General features: G+C 42.4%; 1 protein-coding gene across 4 annotated transcripts in view; it reads left to right on the plus strand.

The window, feature by feature from the left end:
• The first annotated feature begins 17,023 nt into the window (after positions 1-17,023).
• Positions 17,024-25,408, plus strand: part of lrp4 (low density lipoprotein receptor-related protein 4) — a 119,679-nt gene continuing 111,294 nt past the window's right edge. For all 4 annotated transcript variants that reach the window (XM_083916734.1, XM_083916735.1, XM_083916736.1 and 1 more), the window contains exon 1: positions 17,024-17,350. In XM_083916734.1, the coding sequence (XP_083772860.1) occupies positions 17,290-17,350 (61 nt within the window). In that variant the 5' untranslated portion in view covers positions 17,024-17,289. The remainder of the gene's footprint in view (positions 17,351-25,408) is intronic.

The raw sequence follows: 25,408 nt of genomic DNA on the forward strand, positions 1-25,408 counted from the left end.
GGTTGTTCATGTCCAAATTTCAATCTAGCACCATGGAGTAATCCCCGTCATATCCTGCCTCCTGCACGCTCTCCCTAGACGTAGAAGAGTATTTCCAGTAAGTTAGAACACATCTGATACAGACTGTCTCGTGTTGTGCTCTACATGTGTGGAAAGGAAACTCCTCGACCTGATTCTCACTGTCAGGACTGTTCAGATGTGAAAACGATTTAGTTCAAAGGGCATGGTTGATGTTGAACTTTAGAACTTTAAATGACGTGTAGGTTGATATTCATAACTTAACACAATTGGTAAAATGACTTCAATGCAGTCATCCCTAACTGAACACATATATTACATAAATTGCTTAACTTATTCACTGAAGTAATTACATCTTTTTTTTCCCTTCTAGGGACGGGTGTTGCACACAGTATCCACTATTAACACTATAATATTTTCATTGGATTTGCATTGGTTTCAGTCCGTTTAAGTTTATTGTATCTGTCCCTATTGAGTAAACCATAAGTAAATGGAAAAATCTGCATTCTTCCAACATTCTCCATCCATCCAGCCATCCATCCATTAGCTATACCAGCGTATCCTTTAGAGGACTGTGGGAGCACTCAAGCCAATCTCAGCTGACACTGGGCGAGAGGCGGGGCACATTCTATACAGTTCACTGGTCTATCCCAAAACTGACACATTCACACATTCAGTCTTTGGACTGTGGAAGGAAACCCATACAGATATTGTAAGAATATTAAAACTCATTCATACCATTTAAAGGGTCAGTTCACCTCGAATGCCCCGGTAGGTCATCAGGTCGTCTAGCTTACGGGATGTACGTACAGTGTTGGGGTAAAGCCTGACATCTAACGCATCTCTCACATGGTCCTGCATCCCATAATGATAATCTGGTGTAGTCATACCATACCATTAGTTTTAAGATATCCTTTTGCCCAATACGATGGAAGTGAACTGTATTTTTTCCGCTTACATCATTGAAAGAAAAATCAATTTCCAAACAATTTCAAACAGCAACATCATTTGCTGACTGAGCTACTGGGGCGGTAGTAGCTCAGTCCATAGGTGACTGGGCTGGGAACCGGAGGGTTGCTGGTGCGGGTCCCTGTGTGGACCATGAATGGAGTGTGGACTGGTGGCTGGAGAGGTGCCAGTTCATCTCCTAGGCACTGCCGAGGTGCTGTTGAGCAAGGCACCGAACCCCAGACTGCTCGGGGCGCCGGTCACGGGCAGCCCCCTCGCACCTCCCATCTCTCCATTGGTTGCATGTACAGTATATAGGTCCTGTCTGTGCATGTGTGTGTATTTCAGGCCTGTGTGTGTGTAAAATGAAAAATAATAGAGTGAAAATTGAATTTCCCCATTCGCGGGACTAATAAAGGAATTCTTCTTCTTCTATTTTCAAGAAACACTGTTGCAGCTGTTGTGCGTAGGGCATATAGCAAACTGTTTCATTGGGACTATTTCTTCACTTGAAAGAAGTGAAAGTTGGTACAAAACATTGTTCCTGTTCTTTCTTTCTTTATTTTTTTATCAGTCAAATGTGTTAAAATAAAAGGAAATGATCACACTAGTATGACTATAAGGCCACCAGGATTCCCCATGGCTGTCGATTTTATTTTGTTTAATCTACTGGGAGATCCAAACTTTACTCAACACTATCGACAGGCAAAAGGGGAAAAATGTGAGCGTAACAGTGTAAATGTTGTTAAATATAATACGGATTATCATAGAGCAGTTGAAAAGCTGTGGATATAGCATTGCAAAAAATACGTCTTTAGACCTACATTATCAAATGGAAGATACCAGTTAAGTTGCATCTCTTCTCAACTCTTCCTTTCATCCTCCATCATTTCTCCAACAGTTTACCAATTGCGCCAGAGATAAGACTTAACAAGTTCACAGAGTCCATTTACACAGCAGGTGTTGCTCATCACTCAACAGGTACGTGCACACACCTTCACACCACTACACTTACACCTGCCCCCACCCCTCTCCCCCAAACACAGGTGTAAGGCTTTTTACAAAGAGCAAAGTGTAAACAGGCCTGTCTTTTAGCCAGGAGGCCAACATAAAAGGCAGTTTGCTGGGTTTTGAGGCTGCTTTAGGATTGCTTGGTAGCCTATTGACACAGCTGCAGGCCCCACCTTCTGCCCATATTGCCTAAAGAAAAGAAGCTTGCATGGAAGCCTGCATGCACCGCAATCTGTTATTTTGAAGGTTAAAAGAAAATCCAAGCGGGTAGAAGACATTCTGAAGAAGCCAGACAAAAACCCAACAAGCCTTTATAAGCCCAGAGGATCCAGAGCTTTTGTAAGCAGAAAATTAGGATTCTCTGTGTACACATGCGTGCCTGCACACATATGCACACACACTGGTGTACACTGTATGTGTGTGCTTTTGATTATGTGTTTGTGATCTTTGTGTGCACTGTCACTCTCCAGCTGTTGCAGGGAAAGTGCTGTTGCCCCGAAAAGAAGCGGCACACAATTACAAGTTCCATTCTGAGGAGCACAAAGGGCCGATAGAAATGATGCGTATTTATAGAGAACTCCTGGGCATTTACCGCGGACGGCCAGCTTTGTGTTTGTGATGGAACATGTGAATGAAGGAAATTGTCACGTAATTACACCCTGTTAAGCGTCTGACCTATCATTTTGTTGAAATGCGAAAGGGGTGAGTCTGTCAGAGCTTGTTATCAACGATGGCAGAGAATTTCAAACAGAAGGCAAAATGGTTTGAATCAGCTGTACATCAATCAGTGTGTGATTTGGAGGGCACACACACAAACATGGAGTACTGGAGTACATCTCTGCACATACAGCATTGATTTTGAAATCCAAAGAAAGGTCTGCGAGGGCTCAGGGACCTTGACCCGACTAAAACCAGGCCATGTCCACGCTAATGTCTCGTTTTGGACGTGGGTTTTTTTCCATCCAGGAAAATAGATCTTTTGGAGACTGTTCTATGAATACATTGTTGCACTGTGTTATATCATTCAAACCACTGTTTTAAAGTTACATTCAGAGTTAAAATGACACCGTGTTCAAGTGTCATTGATCTGGGGTGTGTTGCTGCAGGTGGTACAGGATCAAATAAGACCCAGGATGTTTGAGTAATCGATCTATGAGTTTAGCAGATGCAGCAAAACAGTGTGACACCACAAAGGAGGATTTTACAACACTAGATTATTATTTCGGTTACAAAGTGCAGTAATCTACCTACAATATGCACTCATGTATTTGATTAGCCAACATTGTACAATACCCAATGACGTAAAAAAAAAAATGGAGCCAGGCTGAACATTTTTACTGGATGACTGATTAATGTCGTTTTTCTCACGCTTTTTTCGTTTTCCATTAGCAAAACATGTGGATAGTCAACCCGTCCTCATCCCAAGTCGTCACACACCGCCATTTTGTCAGGACCCTTTGGCGTCACTTGCCATGCCCTGAATTGCCCCCGGATTGAAAGGCATGATGCTCCACTCTGGTCGCTGTTTTAAACAGGGGGAACATGTGGTTAAACACGAGACTAGGTGGTAAGGTTTAGGCAACAAACCACTTGGATAGGGTTAGGAAAAGATCATGAGTGGGGTTAAAATGGGACATCCAACAGTGCATCCTTGAGGTTTAACAAACAAGTGCATTTCCTTCTTCATGATTTTAAAACAGTCCGTTTACATCTGCAATTAATGCTTCTTGCATTCGTTTGCTCATTGCTTTTTGTTGTTACACCTGTAGATCAGTAGAACATTGTGAAACCATTAGCAGAAACGTAAGGTATAACATATCCTATGTTCATTTATGTGATGATTGTGCCCCTCAGTCCTACACAGAAAAGAGTGGGTAGTACTGCTCTTGCACAAATGGATTATTTTCATGTCGTACCTTCAGAATCCCTCTGGAACCTACAAACAATCGAACACTCGCTTTTTCATTCTCGCTGTATCCTTTTAATTTTAATGAATGTATTTTAATAAATAACGTTTGCTATCATATCATAACACCCAGCTGAATGAAATCATAAAGACTTTTTCTGGATATTGCTGTCCGACTCTAACACAGTAACAGATAGGGCTGCAGTGATTTGTGTATCCAAGTCGAAGCGATCCGGTGCTCGTAGAATGCACAATATGTAGAGTGATGTGCACAATGCGAAAACAAAATTCGAAAGCAAGAGTTCTGCGAAGAAACTTTTAGCAGTTCATCCCCTAACGCACATTTGATGGCATCACCCAGCAGTGGTAGCCCGTCACTGGGAAAACAAAAACAAAAGCTTTTGCAAAAAACTTATATAAGAGATGCTTTTAGTTGTACATGTCTTTGAGCATACAGTCATGAATGTGTACAACAATATTAGGTGGATGTATCCAGCAGTGAGACATTAGTCACACACACACATCCAACTGAACACATGGTCCTGGCAGATAATAATAATTGTAGCCTACTGAAATGAAAGCTATTGCACATGATGTCATTTAAATAAATTGTCGCATATCACCGTACCACATTACTTTTTGGTCTAAGTAATCAGTAAAGTAGTTTAGTCGTAAATTACTATTTTTCATTTACTAATATGACACTGCTTCTGTACTGTGACACCTCTATTGACTCTGTTTAGTAAACATCCTTGTCGTGAAGTGGATTATGGAGCGGTTTGATGTAATGCTGCAGTGATGGCGGGATGACCTGAGGCTGAAATGTAGCTGAGCCTGCTGGGTATAGGCAGGGTGGAGTTCAGTGGATGCAGGAACACTAAATCACCAGTGGTCCCACAGTAAACATGTGAGCTTTACAGCAGCTTTGGCTTTCATTGCTGGATGTCAATATTTGGTCCCATTCCTTGTGGTCGGGGCTGTGACGCATTCAGCCCGACTTGGATCCCTCCACGGTCCATCCAGCCAGAAGCAGACAAACAAGCGACTCTACATTAACCAAATACCCATTCTAATAGCAAACACAATGCTTTATTATCTTATTGGCCCAAACCACAAGCCATTATGAAGAACATTGTTGGAGCAGAGGTGATTCTTTGTGACCTGGAACAAAGCTGACAGTTAAAGGGGAATTCCGTCTTTAATTCTCTTCCATTGTTAAATCTTACTATACAAAGATTCACAAGTCACACGTGTGTTGGTGTGGTGGGTAACACACATATATTCAATACAATTCAAATCAATTCCATTTTATTTATAGTGCCAAATCATAACAAAAGTTATCTCAGGACACTTTACAGAGTAGGTAAAGACCACACTCTATGACTTATTTATGATAAAAATAGACCCAAAATTCCCCCGTAGAGTACAGTGGCAACAAAAACTTTCCCTATAACAGACAGGAACGTCAGACAGACCCAGCTCTGTGGCGGACGGACGGACATCTGTCTGCACCGGTTGGAGAGGAAGAAAATGAGAGAGAAAGAGAGAAAAGACGAACAGATGGAGAGAGAGACAAAGACAGACACAAAGACAGAGACGGACACACTTCCAGTACCTATAATAACATCTATAGTAATGTGAATATGACTTATATGTTATGGCAGTTAATACAGCAGAATAGTAGGAACAAGCACAGCTAAGGTTATAGATTATAATAGCAGCAGGAAGCATCATGCAGGACCACGGCAGCAGGCACCACCACGATCAGCAGAGACCTGAGAGACGACAAAGCACAAACAACTCCAGGGGAAGAAGTTGAATTAGTAACATGCATTGATGAGACATGAATGATACAGACAGAGAGGAGAGAAGCTCAGAGTATATATATACAACAAACAGTGAATAAGATGAGTGAATTAAATACTGGCTGCAAAAATGTATTAATTGTAAATATAAACAGATAAAATAAGTCACCCATACATCTATTCAAGCTATTGAATAAATTAGTAAATATATATATAAAAATATAATTTATGAAATGTATTTTTTTTCTTTTATACTGGTGGGTTTTTTTTTTCTTCTCTGCTCTCTCAGTTCTTGAATATGCATACATGTTTATCTATATCCCACATTCACATTCAACATAATTTGATGTGTATTGTGCACTTCAAGTGCTTGTATTGAAGCAAATCATAACCCTCCGGCTGCTACATCTGAACTTCATTTCTGATTGGTATCAACTTTACCCATAGGACCACTGAAGATTAATCGTTCCAGACACAGAGCTTTGTGTGTGGATGAGATCCATGTATACGTGCAGCATGACACTTTGTGGAGGTGCAGGATGATTAGCTGCAATTTATCCTACTTCAAAATCTTAATCTTGCCCTCAGAGATAATTCTGCCTACAAAGCCATATCAAAGCCCTTGGCCTCTGTTTCCATTTCAGTGGCTTTAACAGAAAGCCTGGCCCTACCCCATCCAGAGCCTCCAGAGTTGCCCCAGCTTCACCTCTCTTCAACGCAGGCCTCGATGCGCCCCCTCTGGGTATGGAGCCTCAGAGCTGGGGCCTCTTTATAGCGGCGGCGCCCCTGGCACTGTGAGTTATGGAAGATCTGATGACTCTCTAATGAGGTTTTAAGACCTGATGCCAACAGGCCAGGTGCACGAGTCTGTATAGGTGGCTTTTGCAGTGTGTGTATTTTGTGCTAGGGAAGAATGTGCGCGTGCAGATTCATTCAAATGATGTACACCAGCAGGGACAAGTGTGTGTTTGCTTATGTGATTATGTACATTAAGTCTCCGCTACGCCTGTTGCAGATGTTAATGGCGGATCAGTCACATTGAAAGATGTCAAAATCTGATTCCAGTAAAACGCATTTAATGTTGTGTTTGTGTAAATTGAAAAATAACCAAGCTCAAGTGAGAGAGACTGATGAGACAGGTGAAAGTGATGGTTTGACTTAGTTATTTGTTTTGTCTGAGCTTCAGGTTAGGTGTGGAAAGATTTGTGAAAGACTCGCTTAATGATAAAGCAGGACTATTGTGACACCCAAATCCCCCAACAATCCACCTGACCTCCTACCTTAGTCACAGAGTTTATAGTAGTTGAATTTCAGACAGAACTCAGCTCATTGTAATGTAACCACCACAATCAGTGGTTTTGCGTGTGAAGCAAAGAAAATGTGTACTGTTCGCATACAGTGGTGATCTTGGACATACATGTAGTCTACTGACAACTGCCCATTAAGGAAACACAGAGAACCATAGAGTCAACATACCCTGTAAGTATCTTTCTTGATCAGGACAGCTGTTCGGTCAAGGAAAAATATGGTTTGACATGGAAAGAAATAACCAAACATCACAAAATCTCATTGCATGTGTAATATAAAAGAGATTTTCAGCTCTAAATAACACCAAGTTATGATCAGATCTAAAATAACGTCCAGCTTGTGAGAATAAAGGACCTTCTCATTGCGACCGAGGACAAGCCTGTGGTCAAAAACCCGAGTCGCCTTGCTTCGAAAGGCCAGCGACAATTCGAGGCGAAAGTCTGCGTCCATGTCAACGCGCGTGTTTGATTTTGGCCACATGTAAACGAGCCCATTGTACGAGGAGAACACAGAGAGCCGAGCATCCACGAAAATAAACCTCACACAGAAAAGCCCTGTAGTTAGACGGGCCACAGAACAGGCTGCTGGGCTCTGAACCACGCCACAGCAGCACACACACTCTGTGTGTGTGTGTGTGTGTGTGTGTGTGTGTGTGTGTGTGTGTGTGTGTGTGTGTGTGTGTGTGTGTGTGTGTGTGTGTGTGTGTGTGTGTGTGTGTGTGTGTGTGTGTGTGTGTGTGTGTGTGTGTGTGTGTGTGTGTGTGTGTGTGTGTGTGTGTGTGTGTGGGTATAACTGCAGCACAGCAGCCAGTCCTGGCCATGTGTACAGTGGTGTGGTTGGGTTCCCCCGAATTAAATAAGGGTGTCTCTGGTTACATCATGGCCAGGACAAACAGAGCGGAGAGGAGAGGAGAGGAGAGAGGGAGACAGGAAGTGGAAAAAAATATCCAAATAACCATTTTTGGTGGTTTAGTGTGTTTAATTTAGCCAATTAGCGAAAAAAGTTAAAACAGCATTCTTATTTTTCGGCCTGTCAAGATCAAAGGACCGGGTGGGGGGGTGGGGGGTGTTTCCTGTCCAGGGTCTTATATTGTTTTTGTGAGATGTATTTTCTCTTGTGTTATTTAACCGGCTGCTATTGTTGCTCTGGTAGTTAAAGTGTAATTTCAACGTAAAATCATCCCAAGGTCTTTTTTGGCAAATACATTCATCATTAATTAGTCCCAACTATTAACCGAGATATTCCGGGGAGTGGCTATCAGCCAGATGTGGCTAACACTGATTAGCTCTGGGCATTAAGGTGAGCACATCAAAACGGCTTTTTTAACAACTAATATTGCTCAACATAACACCAAACCTCAGCAGTAGCATGATAAGTATCTCCATGGAACCCGAAGTTTATTAAAAGAGTGTTTTGAAAGACTTACCAACTGGCCCCTGTACCAGCTCCTCTCATAGTGAAGTCCATTCAAGTCGATTACCAAATGCAATTTAAAAGGAAGGAGCCCATTGGTGATTTATTTAGGAATCGGTTGCCACTTCCAATTTGTTCTAGGCACTAGAGATGTCACGATACCAAAAATTCAGTAGTCGGTGCCAATACCAGTGAAATTACACGAATCTAGATGCCAATTCGATACCACGATAAAAAAAAGATCCCATTTACTTAAACATGAACATTTATTAGCAAATTTGCCAAATATTGAAATGCCACAGATACAGAAAATAACACAACAGAATACAGTATAACCATTGGTCATAGTGCAACAACTTAAGATTGATACACAGAGAATGCACACATTGGCACAAGCACGCACACACACTTTATTACTAACAGTAGATGCAGTCATTGTTACAGACATGGTAGTGGCAGGGAGTTGATGTTAAAACATTAACATAAAAAATGTTTGCAAACATTTGCAAAAGTATTTAGTTTATAAAACGACTGAAATGTAAAGAGGCGTGCTAACGGATTAGCCTAGGCTGCGTTACTTCGAGGTACAGGCAAACGTTAAACTTACGGCACATATGCTACATAACATAAGGCATTATTGCAACACATTTGGATGTTGTTAATATATGAATCGAAATCACCTTGAATTAGCAGCTGTATCGTAGCTGTCATCGTGAATGCCTCCTTGTTTAGTTTTTCATTACAATGTTAAACATAACGTTACCTATCCGCTCCGTCTATAGTTTTGTTTAAGGAAATGTGTCAGTCGTTGCTCAAAGTACTTCCATATATGACTTATGGTGCCTTTTTTATCAACGAGTCGGGGCGAAGTGATCGCTGTAGTTCACTTCCACGTGGGGTTTGTTTTGCCATGTGAGTTCCACTTCTTCGTGACCTCCCACTTCTGAATGCAAGTAGGACGGGAACAATCTATACTGCCCCCACTAGTTCCCGAAGAGACACAGCAGCGAAATTTACGGTCCTCTGTGCTTCAAAAAAATAGGCATTGTGTGTGTTTTATTTATTTTAGAATCAAAAGTTATCGAAAGGTATCGGAAGGTATAGAAGGTAAAGGAAGTATCGGTTCTCGTGACATCCCTACTAGGGACATGGAAAAAAAGTGTCCTTCCTTGCGGTTGATGAGGGATTAGGAATCCTCCATAGCAGTCACACAGCGTGTTGCGGTGTTCAATAATTCCAGGCCACGGCGGAAAAATGTCACTCTTGTGTTCTTCCCTTAACTCTAGACTACATACGTAGGGATGTAACAACCAGTCTAATATTCACTCTCCTTTTAGCTCCGTTTTGGTCACCACCACCTCCTGAAAAACTGGTTGTGTACTGCGGGTTTATCAGTTGTTGTTTGCTGAAATTAGCTGCCTACTGCGTCTGGAAATAACTCTGAGCGTGCCGAGACTGAACCATACAGAAAGTCAATCCTAATGCAATAAGCCAAAGAAGTCAAAAACCTCCTTAGAGGTGCAGAGTTCGAGATAATTCAGCGCTGCTTAATCACTCTGAGTGACTCCTTTCACATGACACCGTCATTTGTCATATATTAATTAAAATGAAAAAATAATTAATTAATAATCCTCAGTTTAACTATCAATTACTAATTACAGGTTTAATAATGAAAATATAAATTAGTATCTCGTCTTCTCCGTAATTGCTGTCTGACACTTTGTCTTTTGCTTATGCTACCAAAGCTGGAAAGTGTAGGGGCTTTACTTAGCATTGTTAGGCAAATACATTTAAAAAGGACTTAATGAGGATTCAGATCAAATACTACCAAACTACAACTACAACTCAACATTACGAGACCATTTTGGGGGATTTTTTTCAAATGTATTGGTGTGTTTAATGAATATCCCTCATTAATGACAAGAATCAGCTGCTGAATTGCATAACTTTTATTTCGACAGCCAAATTGACATGATTTTTTTTCTTATCTTTGCTCTTTGTATTTTCTATGTTCAGTCTCCTGACAACAGGCAGTAATCCTGAGCATGCTTTTTGACAAGTGTCCATAAATGCACCAGCGATGACAATTCTTCGAGAGTACTTTTTAATAGTTGTCTTAATAACAAATTGTTCACGGATACATTTATTTATCTATCTAACAAGTTTCAAGTCACTGCAAGTTGATCTTCATAATGCACTGAAATGAATCAGAAAAAATGGCTGTTTAGAACGTAGGACGTCAGTCTGAAAACTTGGAACATCATCCATCCATCCGTCATCTGTAACCACTTATCCTTTACAGGCTTGCGCGGTGGCTGCAGCCAATCTCAGCTGACATCGGGGCGAGAAGCACCGCTGTACACCCTGGACGGGTCGCTAGTCAATCACAGGGCTGACACATCGGGACAGACAACAGTACATGCTCACATTCACATGTCTTTGGACTGTGGTGGGAGAAAGATAGAGAACCTGGAGAAAACCCACACTAACATGAGGAGAACACGCAAACTCCACACAGAAGGCCCCAAGCCAGCCAGTGAGTTCAAACCCAGAATCGTGTTGCTGTGAGGTGACAGTGTGCCACCTTGCCGCCCTGGCTGGCAACAATGTAAGGTAAAATCATTCATAATGGATTGGCTAAACCATGTGAAACCATCAGTATGGTCAGAAAAAACACAGACAGGGTTACTTTGGGGTAACTGAGTGTCTGTTTCATGCAAATATGTGACTTCCGCTTTAAGTTACAGCGCTATAAATGTCCATTGACTTGTAAGAATAGTATGTGTAAGAGAGTATGTGTGAGAAAACGAATATGCTCAGGAAATGAATCAGAACCCTGTGTTAATATCAGAGAATGTTCATATAAGCAAGTGGTGGAGAGGGAAGGTCATATCTTTGTACACACACACACACACACACACACACACACACACACAAATATACGTATGCAAACATTTACTTCACATAAAAAATAAAAATGAACTTACAGCGCCTGCCTGATCTTCTATCTGTGGCAGCCTCCTTATCTCCCAGCACCCTTCTTTATTTATCAGCGGAAGCTAAAGTGATAAGCCCACAGCTGTTCTCACAGCACCTACGAACACACACACACACACACACACACACACACACACACACACACACACAGTTTTTTTCTTCTGACAGCCATATGTTGCACCGGCCAAAAGGTGTCAAAAACCAGTGTTGGTAGAAAGAGGTTGACGATACAAAAGTCAGAGGAGCAGTGGTGTGACTTTTTACCACTGAAAGTGACAAGGTTCTGCAATAAGATTGTTGAAACAATGTGTACTGGAGCATACAAAATCATTCTCAGTGCTTGAGACTGCACAGACACGATCCCGTGACACATTAAACACAGGTTATAATTAAATGTCTTCATCTCTTCACCCAGAGACGAGATAGGAGCTGAAAGGGCGCCACAGATGCTATCTGCTCACACTGCAGCCAGGTCAGCAGCCCAGAGTTCAACCCGTCCAGGTCCCGATCCTAGATCAGCTCATCACTTAGTCACCACAAACCGACGGCGTATCACACAGAGGGGAAATATGTAAAACTCATCCTGTCTTTATTTTCATCTTCCACATCCTCCCAAAGCCTCCAGTTTGGGCTCTATCGGCTTTACGGCGTATATATTTAAGAATATCACATTTAATATTCTCATTGGAGGGTACGGTAACTTAGTAGTGCATTTGTTATGGTATGATCATGGAGCTTGATTATGATGGTCCTGTTATTACCACCGCAGTATGCTTCATTCAAAATAATCAAAAAATATTTCAAGGCAAAAGTGTTTCCATTATCAGTGACCACACTCAACGGCATAGCTTCCTCATGGCTGCGTCACAGCGCCTCCACAATCTCCCTGAGAGCTCTGTCCTCTGCATGTCGTGGTGTCTAACTGTGCAACTCGGGATAACGGTGCACCTTTCAAAAAGTCTCTCCTCACATGCATTCATGGTCTTCTATTCAGTTGTACACGCAAAAAGTGAAGAAGTCCTTTATTTGTGAAATTCAATTTTCACACACACAGGCCCGAAATACACACACGCAATTAATGGAGAGATGTTTAAGCGAAGGGGCTGCCATTGACCGGCGACCCGAGCAGTTGGGGGTCCAGTTCCTTGCTCAACAGCACCTCGGCACCGCTCCAGCCACCAGTCCACGCTCCATTCATGGTCCACACAGCGACTCAAACCAGCGACCTTCCGGTTCCCAGCCAAGTCACCTATGGACTGAGCTACTGCCACCCCAAACTGCTGCCACTGCCGAAGGAAGTAGTAGATTGAAAAAGAGCTTTTGATTCTGCAGACCTGGAGACCAATCACTGCATGAGGTTGGCATGACTGTGGGATTTTCTGTTCCTGAAAGTAGCGAAAGGTTTTGGATGTGGCCTCCCTGATTCCACTATGTTAAAGACGCTGTCAGATGATCAAAAATGCACTTTCCAAAAAATAGGGGGTATATCGGGGAAGCCATGGGCAAATGTATTCAATATAAAATGCTTTATATATATTATTACACCCCTGCTAGGCTCAGTAAAAATGGATCTAATTAAAGTTTATGTTGGAAATGTATGCATATCCCATGGTGGTTTCTCCCTCATGGAGAAATGTACTAGAATATATGGCTGAAGGGTTAGAATGTGGACTGCCCGGATTACCAAAGTTATGGCTCCTTGGGGACATAAGTAGTGCTGCAGTTGAGTAAATTTACATTTAGAGTGTTAACATCTGGTTTAGCCTGTGCCCTGTCCAATCTAAGATGTCGGAAAGAGCCTCAAACTGAAAACGTGGAGGGGAACAAACGATGGAAATTGTTGCATGTGAAAAGATGCTTGGACGATTGAACTGGAAAAATGATTTGGTTAAAGAACAATGGGACATCCACAGGGGGCGGCATAACCTTGACAAGAATGGGTTTGATGCTTTGATACGGTACATCTGTAATTGTTGCCATATTCATATTCCATATACCAGCCACATTATTGTAACCGAATATCCGCCTCGCTGAAAACAGTGTCTGCTTGTTTACTTGTTCGTTTTCTTGAATGTTATGTTTGTATTATGCAATAAAACAGAAGTAGCACTTTGTTTGATGCAGAGGAATTTAGGATTTAAAGAAACAATCCTGTGGGCGGAAGTAGCTCAGTCCATAGGTCACTTGGCTGGGAACCGTAGGGTCGCTGGTTCAAGTCCCCGTGTGGACCATGTATGGAGCATGGACTGGTGGCTGGAGAGGTGCCAGTTCATCTCCTGGGCACTTCCGAGGTGCTGTTGAGCAAGGCACCGAACCCCCAACTGCTCGGGGCGCTGGTCACTAGCAGCCCCCTCGCTCTAACATCTCTCCACTAATTGCATGTATAGGCCCTGTTTGTGCATGTGTGTATTTCGGGTCTGTGTGTGTAACATGTATAATAATAAGAGTGAAAAAATCCAATTTCCCCGTGTGGGATAAATAAAGTAATTCTTCTTCTTCTTCTTCTTCTTCTTCTTCTGTAGATTAAAAAATACACTGTTTTTTTATTGAATTAAATACAGTCGATGAATGTAATTAAACTCTGTGATAGATGGCACTGTTGACTGTCTTTATATCTACAATGTGATGTGATGAATGCTCTCAGCACATAGTTTGTTCAGCACCCCTCTAAAAACAGATACAGTAGCTGCTCAATGTGTGTTCGCAGCCCCCAGTGGTGGAAAAGTGTCATTTAGAAGTTAAGCCTGAGACCTGTATAAATAATATAATAATAATAATAAATAATAAGTAATGTAAATTTTAGGTGTTTTTCCTTCATATTTCCCATTTATTAAGTATTATAATAAGGAAATAGGGTCTTGGTGTAAGGCACTTAATGAGTAAATACAGTGTTATTGTACTGTTCTCAACAGTATTTGCGTCTCTTACATTATTCCTCATATGCACTCTTACATGCAGGAATATAATCTAAATGTCCAGTGACTAAAAAACATAGATAACGCATCCAAAAATTGTTTGTCTACTACAGTTCTTTGTCCAAAGCATTGTTTATTAAAAAGCTCCACATCAAATCATGAATAAGTGACAGCACGGAGCACTTTTATTGGGATGAAATGTAATACTCTGATGGATGCTCCACGGGAGAGTGGAGGGGAGGCGTGCGCTGAATGATGATGTCCTCGTTAGAGACGAGGGAGCTCGCATCCTAACTGAAGCTGCTTCATAATTAGAAAGCGGGGTCTAAAGTCTCCTTTTCAGGGAAAGAGGAGCGATATAAATGTGTGGACTGTGAAGCGGTGCGTGTGCAAAGGATTCAGTCATTTTATGAGGGTAGAAAAAAGATCTTTAAAATGATTAAATAAATAAATAGTGTGATACCAGAAAGACCAGTACAAACTCATTATTGGTATCAATAGTTGCCAATTACAAACAACAGCAAATCATTATAGATAATCAATGTACCGTGACATTCAGTTTAATGCTTATCTGTGATTTGTGAACTCAGATGTTTGTTTTCGACTGTGGTCGACCGTGATGCCGTGCACTCACTGTGAGCTTTTCTAAACAGAGCCTTAAGTCCCTGAACTTTGCATTTCCCATTGCACCTGCTGAAGCTTCACTCCAAACTCATTTTCTCTGTGTACCCGAACACCACACTCACAGCTATTCTCCTTTTCTTGCTACCTACGCCAACACTCTCTGCACTGGGGCACAACGGCGGAAATATAATGAATGTCAGGTTGAACTGACACAACAGTCACACAAATGTCACTGTAACAGCTGAGTCAGAATTGCCACTGCTCCGTTGCGTATCAAATCATGTAAAAGTCTTGAAATATGAGGTTCAGCGTGATTTTTCTTTCTGTTGGCATTTATATCAACACTGTACTGAAACAAGGGGGATGATTTCATCTGATGTTGATATGCTTTAGTACATACTATATGTTATGCTGCAGGTGTATGAGTATTTTGTTTGAGTTGATTGCTTATTATTATTATTTATGGGATGATCAGAATGTTTTAAGCCCTGGAAGGCCTTGAAGTGTGACTCTACGGGTCCAAATGCTCTTTTTTAGTCTCATACCCACATTACATTCTCATAGGATGTTTTGGTGTACAGTTGGTAGTTCATTTCTCATAGATTACGCTTACTTTGCACTTAATCTGTATCTGTTTTGGTTAGAATACTATTCCGATAAGAGCCAGTGAGATTATGACTTTCTAAAATATAATTTTTGAAGTCAACATAACGCTCCTATTGAAGCTTGTAGTGTCCCCAGCCATACATGTAATTAGTGATTATGAAGTGATTATGAAGTGACTTCAATAGGGGCGGCAGTAGCTCAGTCCATAGGTGACTTGGCTGGGAACCGGAGGGTCGGTGGTTAGAGTCCCTGTGTGGACCATGAATGGAGCGTGGACTGGTGGCTGGAGAGTTGCCAGTTCATCTCCTGGGCACTGTCGAGGTGCAGTTGAGCAAGGCACCGAACCCCCAACTGCTCGGTCCGCTGGTCACTGGCAGCCCTCTCGCTCTGACATCTCTCCATTAATTGCATATATATAGGTCCTGTTTGTGCATGTGTGTGTATTCCGGGCCTGTGTGTGTGTGTAACATGAATAATAATAATAGAGTGAAGAACTTGAATTTCCCCGTTGCTGGACTAATAAAGGAATTCTTCTTCTTCTTCTTCTTTTGTACCTAATAGTGGTTTTATGTCTGATGGAATCATTATATACTCCTATATTCAATTGCAATGTATCTAAACTAAACTGCATGTGTACAGTTGTGGTGTAACTTGGCTAAATCACCACTATTGGACCATCCTTTTAATCCTGGGGTAAAAAAAAGTAAATCATCCACAGTCCACATTGACTTTTTTTGGACTTGATTGCATTTTCACATAAGCCATAATATCCCTCCTCCAGTAAGTTTTTTTGTAAATCTGTGGTACTGAATAATGGCTGTGTCATGACATCATCTCATGACCACTACACCCCACTGTGGAAACCACTGCTCTGTCATTTGCCTCTATTGATTTAAGTGACAACAAAGAAGCTGTCCCCCCTCTTCTTCTTCTTCTTCTTCTTCTTCTTCTCTCATTTAACTCACATTGTGTCAGGAAGAAAATCTGAATGACAGGGTCCAAATACATTTTTCCGCGCTGTGTGGAGAGAAAGCACAAACAATTTACGCACGCCTCCAGATGCTGCCCGAGTGTATCCTTTGATTTCTGAGCACCGGCCTCTTTTAAAAAAGACATTGTAATTTAAGAAATGACACAACGAGAGCAGAGATTCTGGACGAGACCATTTGTTTCGGGATAGGGAAGTAGGGAGAGCGAGTATTTCACTACAACGTCAAAAAACAACACCCTGGGGGGGTTAAAATGTTTGTTTTGTAATTTACGGAACTTATAATGATACAAATGTGTAACTCTCGCTCATTTACGCACGAGTTATGTTTAAATGTACCGCGGCGGACGCAGCCGTCTCCCCCCCTGCGCTGCGTTTGGTTCAGCCCACAGCTCCTTTTGGTGTCTACAGCGTCAGGAACTAGAGCACAACATGTTGGAGACCAAAGCCTGGCTGTTCCCCCCTCACAGTTAACTTTTTAATCCCGGTTTTGTCGCGTTATCACACACAGGAGGAGGAGGAGGCGGAGCGGGTCCGGGAGAGAAAAGAAAAGGGGCTCAAAAAGTCAGTCATGTTGTGAGGTTTGCGTGAAAGACGGAGTGTTTATTTGTGCAACAGAAGCCCGTTGATATTTTAACTGAGGAGGAGGAGAAGAAGAAGAAGAAACAGAAGAACAAGAAGAAGAAGAAGAAGAGGGAAAAGGGGGAAAGGACGCCCGGTGAAGAGAGAGAGAGAAAAGCGGGGTACAAGATGCAGCTGGCCGCGGTGCTTTGGGGCTCCGTGATAACTTTGCTGCTCAGCCGGAGTCCAGGTAAGAAAATGTCCGTTTAAAAAACGCAGCAAAGTGGAGTTGGGAGTCTGCGTGCGAGCGTGTAGTGGAAGAGGTGAACGGAGCCGTGTCCGCACCGCTGGTGTTTGTAAATAGCGCGATGCATTTATCCCGTCCGTCTTAGCTCCGTGAAGTGTTCTGACATGGAAACTCAGCAGCAAAGTGCACTTCAGCTTGTTAAAATAGAAACTGTTGTGGAAATTGTGTCCGAGTCTGAGCGTTCATTCTGTTTTGTTTAAATCTTGTTTGACAACATGCTTGTGCAAGTGTTGAAGCGATGGCCCGAGCTCCGGCATCTGCGGCAGTTCCTCCTATTTCTATTGATTTAACTTGAGAAAAATGATGCTCCTAATTGTTTTAATTCCACTTTTGATACTTTGTAGTCTTGTACTCTTTATTGTTGCTTATCCTTCGTGTCAGATTGACGTGCTGCTGGGACTATATGGGTATAGGATGCTGTAAAATATGATTTATGTGTCTTTGGAAGGTTTTGTAACACCTTTGTTTTGCCTTACATGCACGTTAAGTTGTAGGCACTGTAGGCTACATTATGAATGTGTATGCAGATGCCTTATGTCCTGTCAGACCTCCGCCTTAAGGCAGATTGCCATCAGCCTGGGCTGGAATAAAACCCCAACTATTTACCAGTGAGAATGTTGGTTTTGGTGCTGGTTAGTTATAGATGACTGGGAGCTGGACTGGGATATAAAATGTAATATGTAATGGATGTTGTGCTCTTGCATGGGTTAGAAAGGTCTGTACAGTTACTTAAAAATGCCCTTTTTACTTGTCTCTACTACTGACAGTTTTATTTTTTAAAAGTCAATAGATCATTCGTCCATTAACTTGAAGTAAAACCGTGTCCTTGGGACATAGAGATGTTGGTGCGTGCAGCCTCTGTTTTTCCATCCAGTTTAAAAAAAAAAGGGAAACCAAGCACATTGCTCTCGACTGTGATTGCAGGTGAACTGGGTTGTTTATCTATGATAACCTACATCCTGCCCCCCTCGCCCCCAGCGGTACTTGTAATAGGTCTGAGTGATTTCCACCACCCCCTTCCTATGTTTTCTCTAACACCTTGTATTTACAACATGTTAGAACAGCCGCTGGAATGCAGAGACCCTACGTAAGCTATTTCTAAACACACACAGACACACACACACACACACACACACACACACACACACACACACACACACACACACACACACACACACACACACAGCAGGCTAAGTGTCGTACGTGCTGTGCCCTCTGACATGACATGTAAAGATTTACCCGACAGGATAGCACAAATTATATCTGTAATTGGCAGGTTGGACCTCAAAAGGAGGTTGATGTAATTGTGACAACTCCTAAATGTCACCAGAAGACTGTCTCCAAAATGTCAGCCAGATAAGATTTAATATCCAATTCAAAACAAAAGCCCCCTGTGAACGATCCACGTCCTATTTATAGTTGGGTCTTTCATCCTTTCAGATATAGTTATCAACGTTCTCCCCTGCCTGCTCTCATTATCTGGGGCGGGGGGCCGCGCTTGTTTGATAATGGACTTATTCTAAAGCAATTAGGTCTGCCAGGCCTGTATCATGTCTTAAACGCATCGTCTGTTGTGCATGAGTGTGAGCTGCTGCTGCTGCTGCTGTGGCAATTTCCATTGTGGCACACAACATATAGCCTAACTCGTACTCGTTTTGTAAGGCAAGTAATTGATAAATGGTGATTCATTCCAAATTTGACCATTGTCATGCCAGGAATTCCAAATATAACATTTTCCTTTCAGAGAACTATTTTTGTCAAAGTGGAAAGTCCTCTGAAATAGCATTTAAAGCCTGATGTGACACCGACAGTCAGACTCACATTAATGACATTATTTTAGGGCTAGTGGCTCTTAATGACAGGATCCCATACCACAGTAATCCAGTGGTTAGGAAACTCCAGGATACGTTATATCAACCGCAGATATTGGCAACGTGATCCATTGCTCTAACCCTGACATATCAGCTGTTTATTTTCTTGACACTTGTATTATAAGATGTACGTTATGGATTCATGGAAAGATGAATTAAGTGGTAAAGGCTATAATTTCTAAGCGGTGTTCCATGAATGGCAATATAAAGACCAGTCGCCAGTCCCAGCTGACAGTAGATGACCCAGGGCTACGATTTATTACTGTGTGTGTGTGTGCGCATGCGTGCGTGTGTGTGTGTGTGTGGTCAAGATGCCTTCTCAGCTAAGTCCAGTGGCCTTGCAGTAATAGGCTGAGTTGTTTTAATGGCGTGTTGGGGAGTGTGTTATACGATTTAATGATGTCGTCTGGGACCGGATGACCCCTCACCCACTCCTGTGAACCCCATTGAACCCTCCTCATTTACTAATCAACTATTGATTGGACTCACAGGTTGAGTCAGAACCTCTGGAGTGGTTCGACTGAAGGCATAACTGCACATTACATCATATTTGTGGTACTTACAGTAAAGCATCATTGACAGTGAGATCCATAACCCATAGTTGGAATAGGGGGTCAACCTGCATGATGATGCTACTCCTGAAGAATGGAGCAGGACTTAACTGAGAGACAGTGCTGCTGTATGAATCTGACAGCTGGGAAACTGTCCAAAAAACTCCTTCCTTGAGTGGGGTCTGTTTGTTGAAGTGTCGGAACCCATCAAGAAGAAATGAGAGGGGAGGGTGACAGCAAAATACAAGGAAAACAGGTGGGATGCAATTATTAACATCATTTTAAAAACCTCCATTACGAGTACTAAAGGTTTATTTTGAAATAGCTTGTTTTGTCTGACTAAAATCCAAAAGCATTCAATATAAAATGATACCTAGACCTAAATTAATTTCCAGCACTGTAATGTAGCAGAGGCGGGTCACCTTACCGGAAATAAACAGCCACGGAGAGAAGCCAAATACCATTCATCAACACAGCCTGCCCACACTGCAATGACAGAGCTTTTAATCAGCAAAATATCTCTTTTAATTAAAGTAAGGTGTTGAAAAAGTATTGTTGTGCTATTGGTTTTGGTACCAGAACTCAGGGATCGTGTCCTCACTAGTATAGCAACCTTTCAAGAGACCCTAGACATGGGGTGTGTAACCATTTGTTGCATCTCCGCCTTGCCAACTCGGATTTCATGATTATTGAAGATGTTGTTGATAAATCGTCCTTTCATTGTTTAACCGAACAAGTGGAACGAAGAAAATCACAGAAGTATGTATGTGTTTAGTAGGAGTTAGGGTTCACTCACACTGTCCATTCGTACTGTCCCCAAGCACGACTCACGGCTAAAGTCTAGTTTGTTTGACCAGTGTGAGTCCGCGGCCCGGGTTAGAGAGGTGGGCTTTTGCAAAGCCCGGGTGCACATGTACGAACATGTGCATGAGCACAAGCACAAGCATTGGTGGTGGTCCTGATGTCTTTTTATATGCGACTGTTCCCCACGGTGGATATTTAAAAAGATGCAGCCGAACGGTTCGCGGTGGTTTGATGGGGAGGTGGAGTGTTTACTGCAGATTATGTCAGAGGAAATGTTCAAAAACAGTCAGACAAAACTAAATCTCTGAGGGGTGATGACATAAGCAAGAAGCAATCAAGAAGTTATGTGAGTGCAAGCGGGCCTGGGCCATGGGGAAAGAGGGATGGGGGACAAACACCCTAAAGCACGGGGCACGGTACGAATGGACAGTGTGAGTGCACCCTCAGAGGAAGGGAGAGAGGCGAGGAGAAGGCAGGTTGACAGGGGAGACGGGGAGATTGGCCTTGTGTTTGCTGTGCGGCCTTGCTCAGCTCACTTTGTGCCCTTCCCTGCCGCATGTACACCCTCATCGGATTGAAGTCCCCCTCCTCATCCTACACATTCACACACACTTTAACAAGTGGCCTTTCCTCAGAACCTGCAGGCCGGGCTTTGCATTCCCAGTAAGCATTAGAATATTAATTTATCTTTAACTTTGTTTTGCAAAATGACTCTAACACCACATTTGATTTAGTGACCTCAGACTAATTCTGTTGGTATTAATGGTGTTGCAATGTTGATATTACTGAATAACTCAGCCTACAGACAGATTTATTGCCTGCCACGAGTTGTTTTTGGTACAGATTCCACTCTGCAGGCGACGATACTTTTCTCCAACATGGAAAAGGTTGTTTTTGAGGATGTGGCCGTGGCTCAGGGTCTATGAAACGGGACTCCTTTGTCTGTACTCCTGGCAGGCTTTGATTGTTTTGGCGTAGGCTGTATGCACATTCACCTTCCACTCTGGTGGCTTACTTGTCGAGGCTGAAACTATTCAGGGGCTTCAGGGGGAGGACAAGGGTGAAAGTTTCATTAATGGATCTGAGACTTGAGCTCCTGTCTTGGATGAGTGTATGTGATTTTTTTATCCTCAATGAATGTGTGCCCTCCTCTGGTCTGGCTGGTTATGTTGGTGTCGGCCAGGCTTTTGCTTTCACCAGGGGAAGGCAGACTGGGCCATCTGATACCCCCACTGTGCTTTGTGTGTCTCTGCTGAGGGGATGGAATTGCACCTCCAAGGTAGCAGTGGAGGTAACCTATGATTACTCGATTCGAAGCGCCCACCCCCCCAACATTCCCATGTGAATAAATGCCCCCTCTCCCCCCAACTCCTCTCCTCATGTTCCTTCACCTTCCTATAAATCACCTTGCTCTTTCCCTGCGAGGCCAGCCTCCTCTGCGAGAGACCCCCGGGCAGGCTCTCGTCTTTGGGGTCGTTTCTGATTTCAGAACTTGATGCCACAGCCCCGGGGCCCATTTCAATTATGTTCACAGCACTAATATATGTCACAGATGTCCGCTTAGAGAGCACACGAGCAAGCAAACAAACAAAGTCAACCACTGGCAGCCCTCAGTGCGGAGCGACGGTTGGCAGTGTAACAACATAAATGTTCCATTGTCGGAAAAATCTCTTTAATTTTCTGCTGCTTTCACACACTACAAGGATGATTAGAGATTGCCACCTATGTGCGTTTGTTTATTTAAATCGCCTCACGTTTTTGGTCTTTGACCTATAGAAAGCCTGAAGAATTAAGATGTATTTTAACATCTGGCGCAGGGACAACAAATGAAAATGAGCCTTTCAAACTCTGGAACCACACGGAAAAAGCACAGGGTCTGCCGGCAACTGTGGCCTCATGTTGTAGAGTGGGTCATAATGAATCGTAGGCTTGGTGGTTACCTTGTCTTGTCCACATGGCGAAGTGTCCTTGAGCAAGACACTAAACTCCAAATTGCTCCCAATGGCAGAGCAATTGGCCATCAGTGTGTAAGTGTGAACGAGGGACGATGTGCTACATGGACGTACTCCCTTCTCGTCTGGAGCTGATAACAGCAACACCATTTTCCTCATAATGTCTTACAAAATAGTTGGTTCCACTTTAGTGAACATTTCTTGCCTGAGTGCTTTGAACATAAAAAGCTCCCAAAGACTTATTCCCTTCACCTTTTGTTAATATAGTTTCTCTCTGAAACCTCAGGTAACACAAGGGGTATGCCCACAGGGTACACATTTCTACATCAAGTGTTCTGTTATACGGTTACTATCCACTGCCTTTTAAAATACATTTCTTACATGAAATTCAGGCCACGTCACCATAGAGGTTTCGTATCAAAAGGGATGTTCATCGTTTTTTAGGCCATATAGTACGATTCTGTGTTCCTCAGGGGTTGCAGATTATTGGAGACTGTAATAAACTCTGGTTCTCTGTCTCAGCGGGGGTTTGCTGTGGAGGACAGAAAGATAAGCAGGGCTGGAGACTCGCAGTCTGAGCACAACCAGGGGAGGGGGCAGGGGACGCAAAGACATTTTCAAGGACACACGTGTACAGATCCATAGTAACTTAATTCCTCTGAAGCTTCACTTCTCTTGCAGTGACAAGCACCTGCAGGGACGCTGATGACATTTTGGCAAATTTGTTGTGTGAAAGAGTGTGAAATGATCGTGGCTTCGGCATAATTTTGGGATGAAAGGTCTCTTTCTGTTCCCAGATGCGGTTTCAGCCATGCATTAAAAATAAGCCACTTATTGTGTATTGTGTCCCAACCAAAACATCACAGGATCCTCTTTGCTGACAAAAAGAAGACATTTGTCTGATGCCAGTGTCTGTATGGGTTCAGTCCACTGAGTGACGCCTGGGAATTTGCGCAGGGGCCATATTTTCACCGTGTCTAATGGCTGAAACTGCACAGTGGGCCGCACACACACATATATGGTTTGGGGATGACTTATATCTGTGGACAAACATCTGAACAATTGTTCAGTGCAGGACAGTTGTCATTCTTTTGGGCAGGGGGTATCTAATCAATTTTGGTAATGAATGACCAGTTGAAAGTTTTATTTTTTTGAATAGAATCATTAATCATTTATATCCCTCTGTTGATTTAATGATTTGTCCAAGAAGACAAAACAAAAACACAAAGAAGCACAAGGCATTTAACCTAAAAACTAAAGCAAGCACAATCCTTAAAACCAACAACAAATCACCACAATTTAGGGGAAAAAAAGCTATTGCCCACAACGTAACACAAGGGCAGCTGAAATAACAATGTCCTTTGAAGAATTCACTAGGAAGTTGTAACCCTGGTCCACAAAAAGCTTGAAATGTAGTACAAGTTCCATAACATGGCACTAGGGTCGGGAATCTCACGATTCAATTGGATTATGATTCAGAGGGCTGGGATGTGATTATAAAATGATATGCATCTTGATGCATCTTTTTTTTTCTATACAGAATTTAATTTTCAACACTGTGACTACTTGGTCATTTTTTACGCACTGTTTTAGTAATGATTCATAATTAATTAAATTCCAATATATTTATCAATAGAAACAAATGGAAGTGATGTGACATTTCAACTGGTTGGATACATTTGCCAGCATATATCTGTGCATTGCGAAGAACTTGCAGAAAAAGTAAAGTCTGCCTGTAGCAGCATACTTGTAGTACAAATAAATAATAGAGAATCTAAAACAGTTCAGCCATATTAGCACCCATATGGCTCTCATTAGATACACATTCAGACGCTAGCTGCCACCCATCTTTGGTAAAATGCACAGTTACGGTGACATAAGATTGTGTATCAAAGGATGTCCACACATCATATGTTAAAGCCATCCTACCTGCTTTCTATAGTGATCCCATGACTTTGGTTTTGGTCTCGTTGTAGAGTGTGGGGATCGGCGTGTCAATAAAATACCTTTGAGGCCAGACATTGTAGCACTGACGCAAATCCTTGGCAATAAAAGTTGCGATAGAGTTGTAGATAGAGTACTTCCTCTTTTCCAAGTGGGGTGGAAGGGCTTCCACACGCTAGTTTTTAATGCAGAGGGTGCAGGTGTGTCGGATTAACTGGTGACAGGGAGACAGATGTGTAAACTAACTAGGAAATAAACACTTTGCCTCTCTCTCATTCACGTATCTGTGTCTTTTGAAATTTTGACATAGAAACTGTTTGCTGGGACTTACTGTGCTGCCAGCAGAAACACATGGAAATATAAGCTGTTTTTATTATGAAACTATCATCTGTTTGGTGAGTGTGTGTGTCTACCACAGTCTGTACCGATGCCTTTCGAAGTAACAGTAAGCCATGTCGAGCTACGACACAATGTTGAGCTGCTAGTTTCTCCGTCACCAGTTAATTAAAAAAAAACGCCACATCGGTCGGATTTTTGTGGTGTGTCTCTGTTATGTGCTACACCAAAGACAGTATGGGTGCCTCACTTCCGAATTTCTGAGTTCTAATTGATGACTCTAAATTGCCTGTAGGTGTGAATGGTTGTCTGTCTTTGTTCGTCTCTATGTGCCCTGCGATAAACTGGCGTCCTGTCCAGGGTGGACCCCACCTCACGCCCGATGTTAGCTGGGATCGGCTCCAGCCCCCCGCTACCCCGACAGGGACAAACGGTTGAAGATGAATAAATTAAAATTAATTTTGCGTTATACAATACTTTATCAATACTTTAACATTTAGATAATCGATTTTTGACATTTGAATCGATTCGGAATCTTCCACG

The sequence above is a fragment of the Echiichthys vipera genome, assembly GCF_963691815.1.
Source record: "Echiichthys vipera genome assembly, chromosome: 1".
Lineage (NCBI taxonomy): Eukaryota > Metazoa > Chordata > Actinopteri > Perciformes > Trachinidae > Echiichthys > Echiichthys vipera.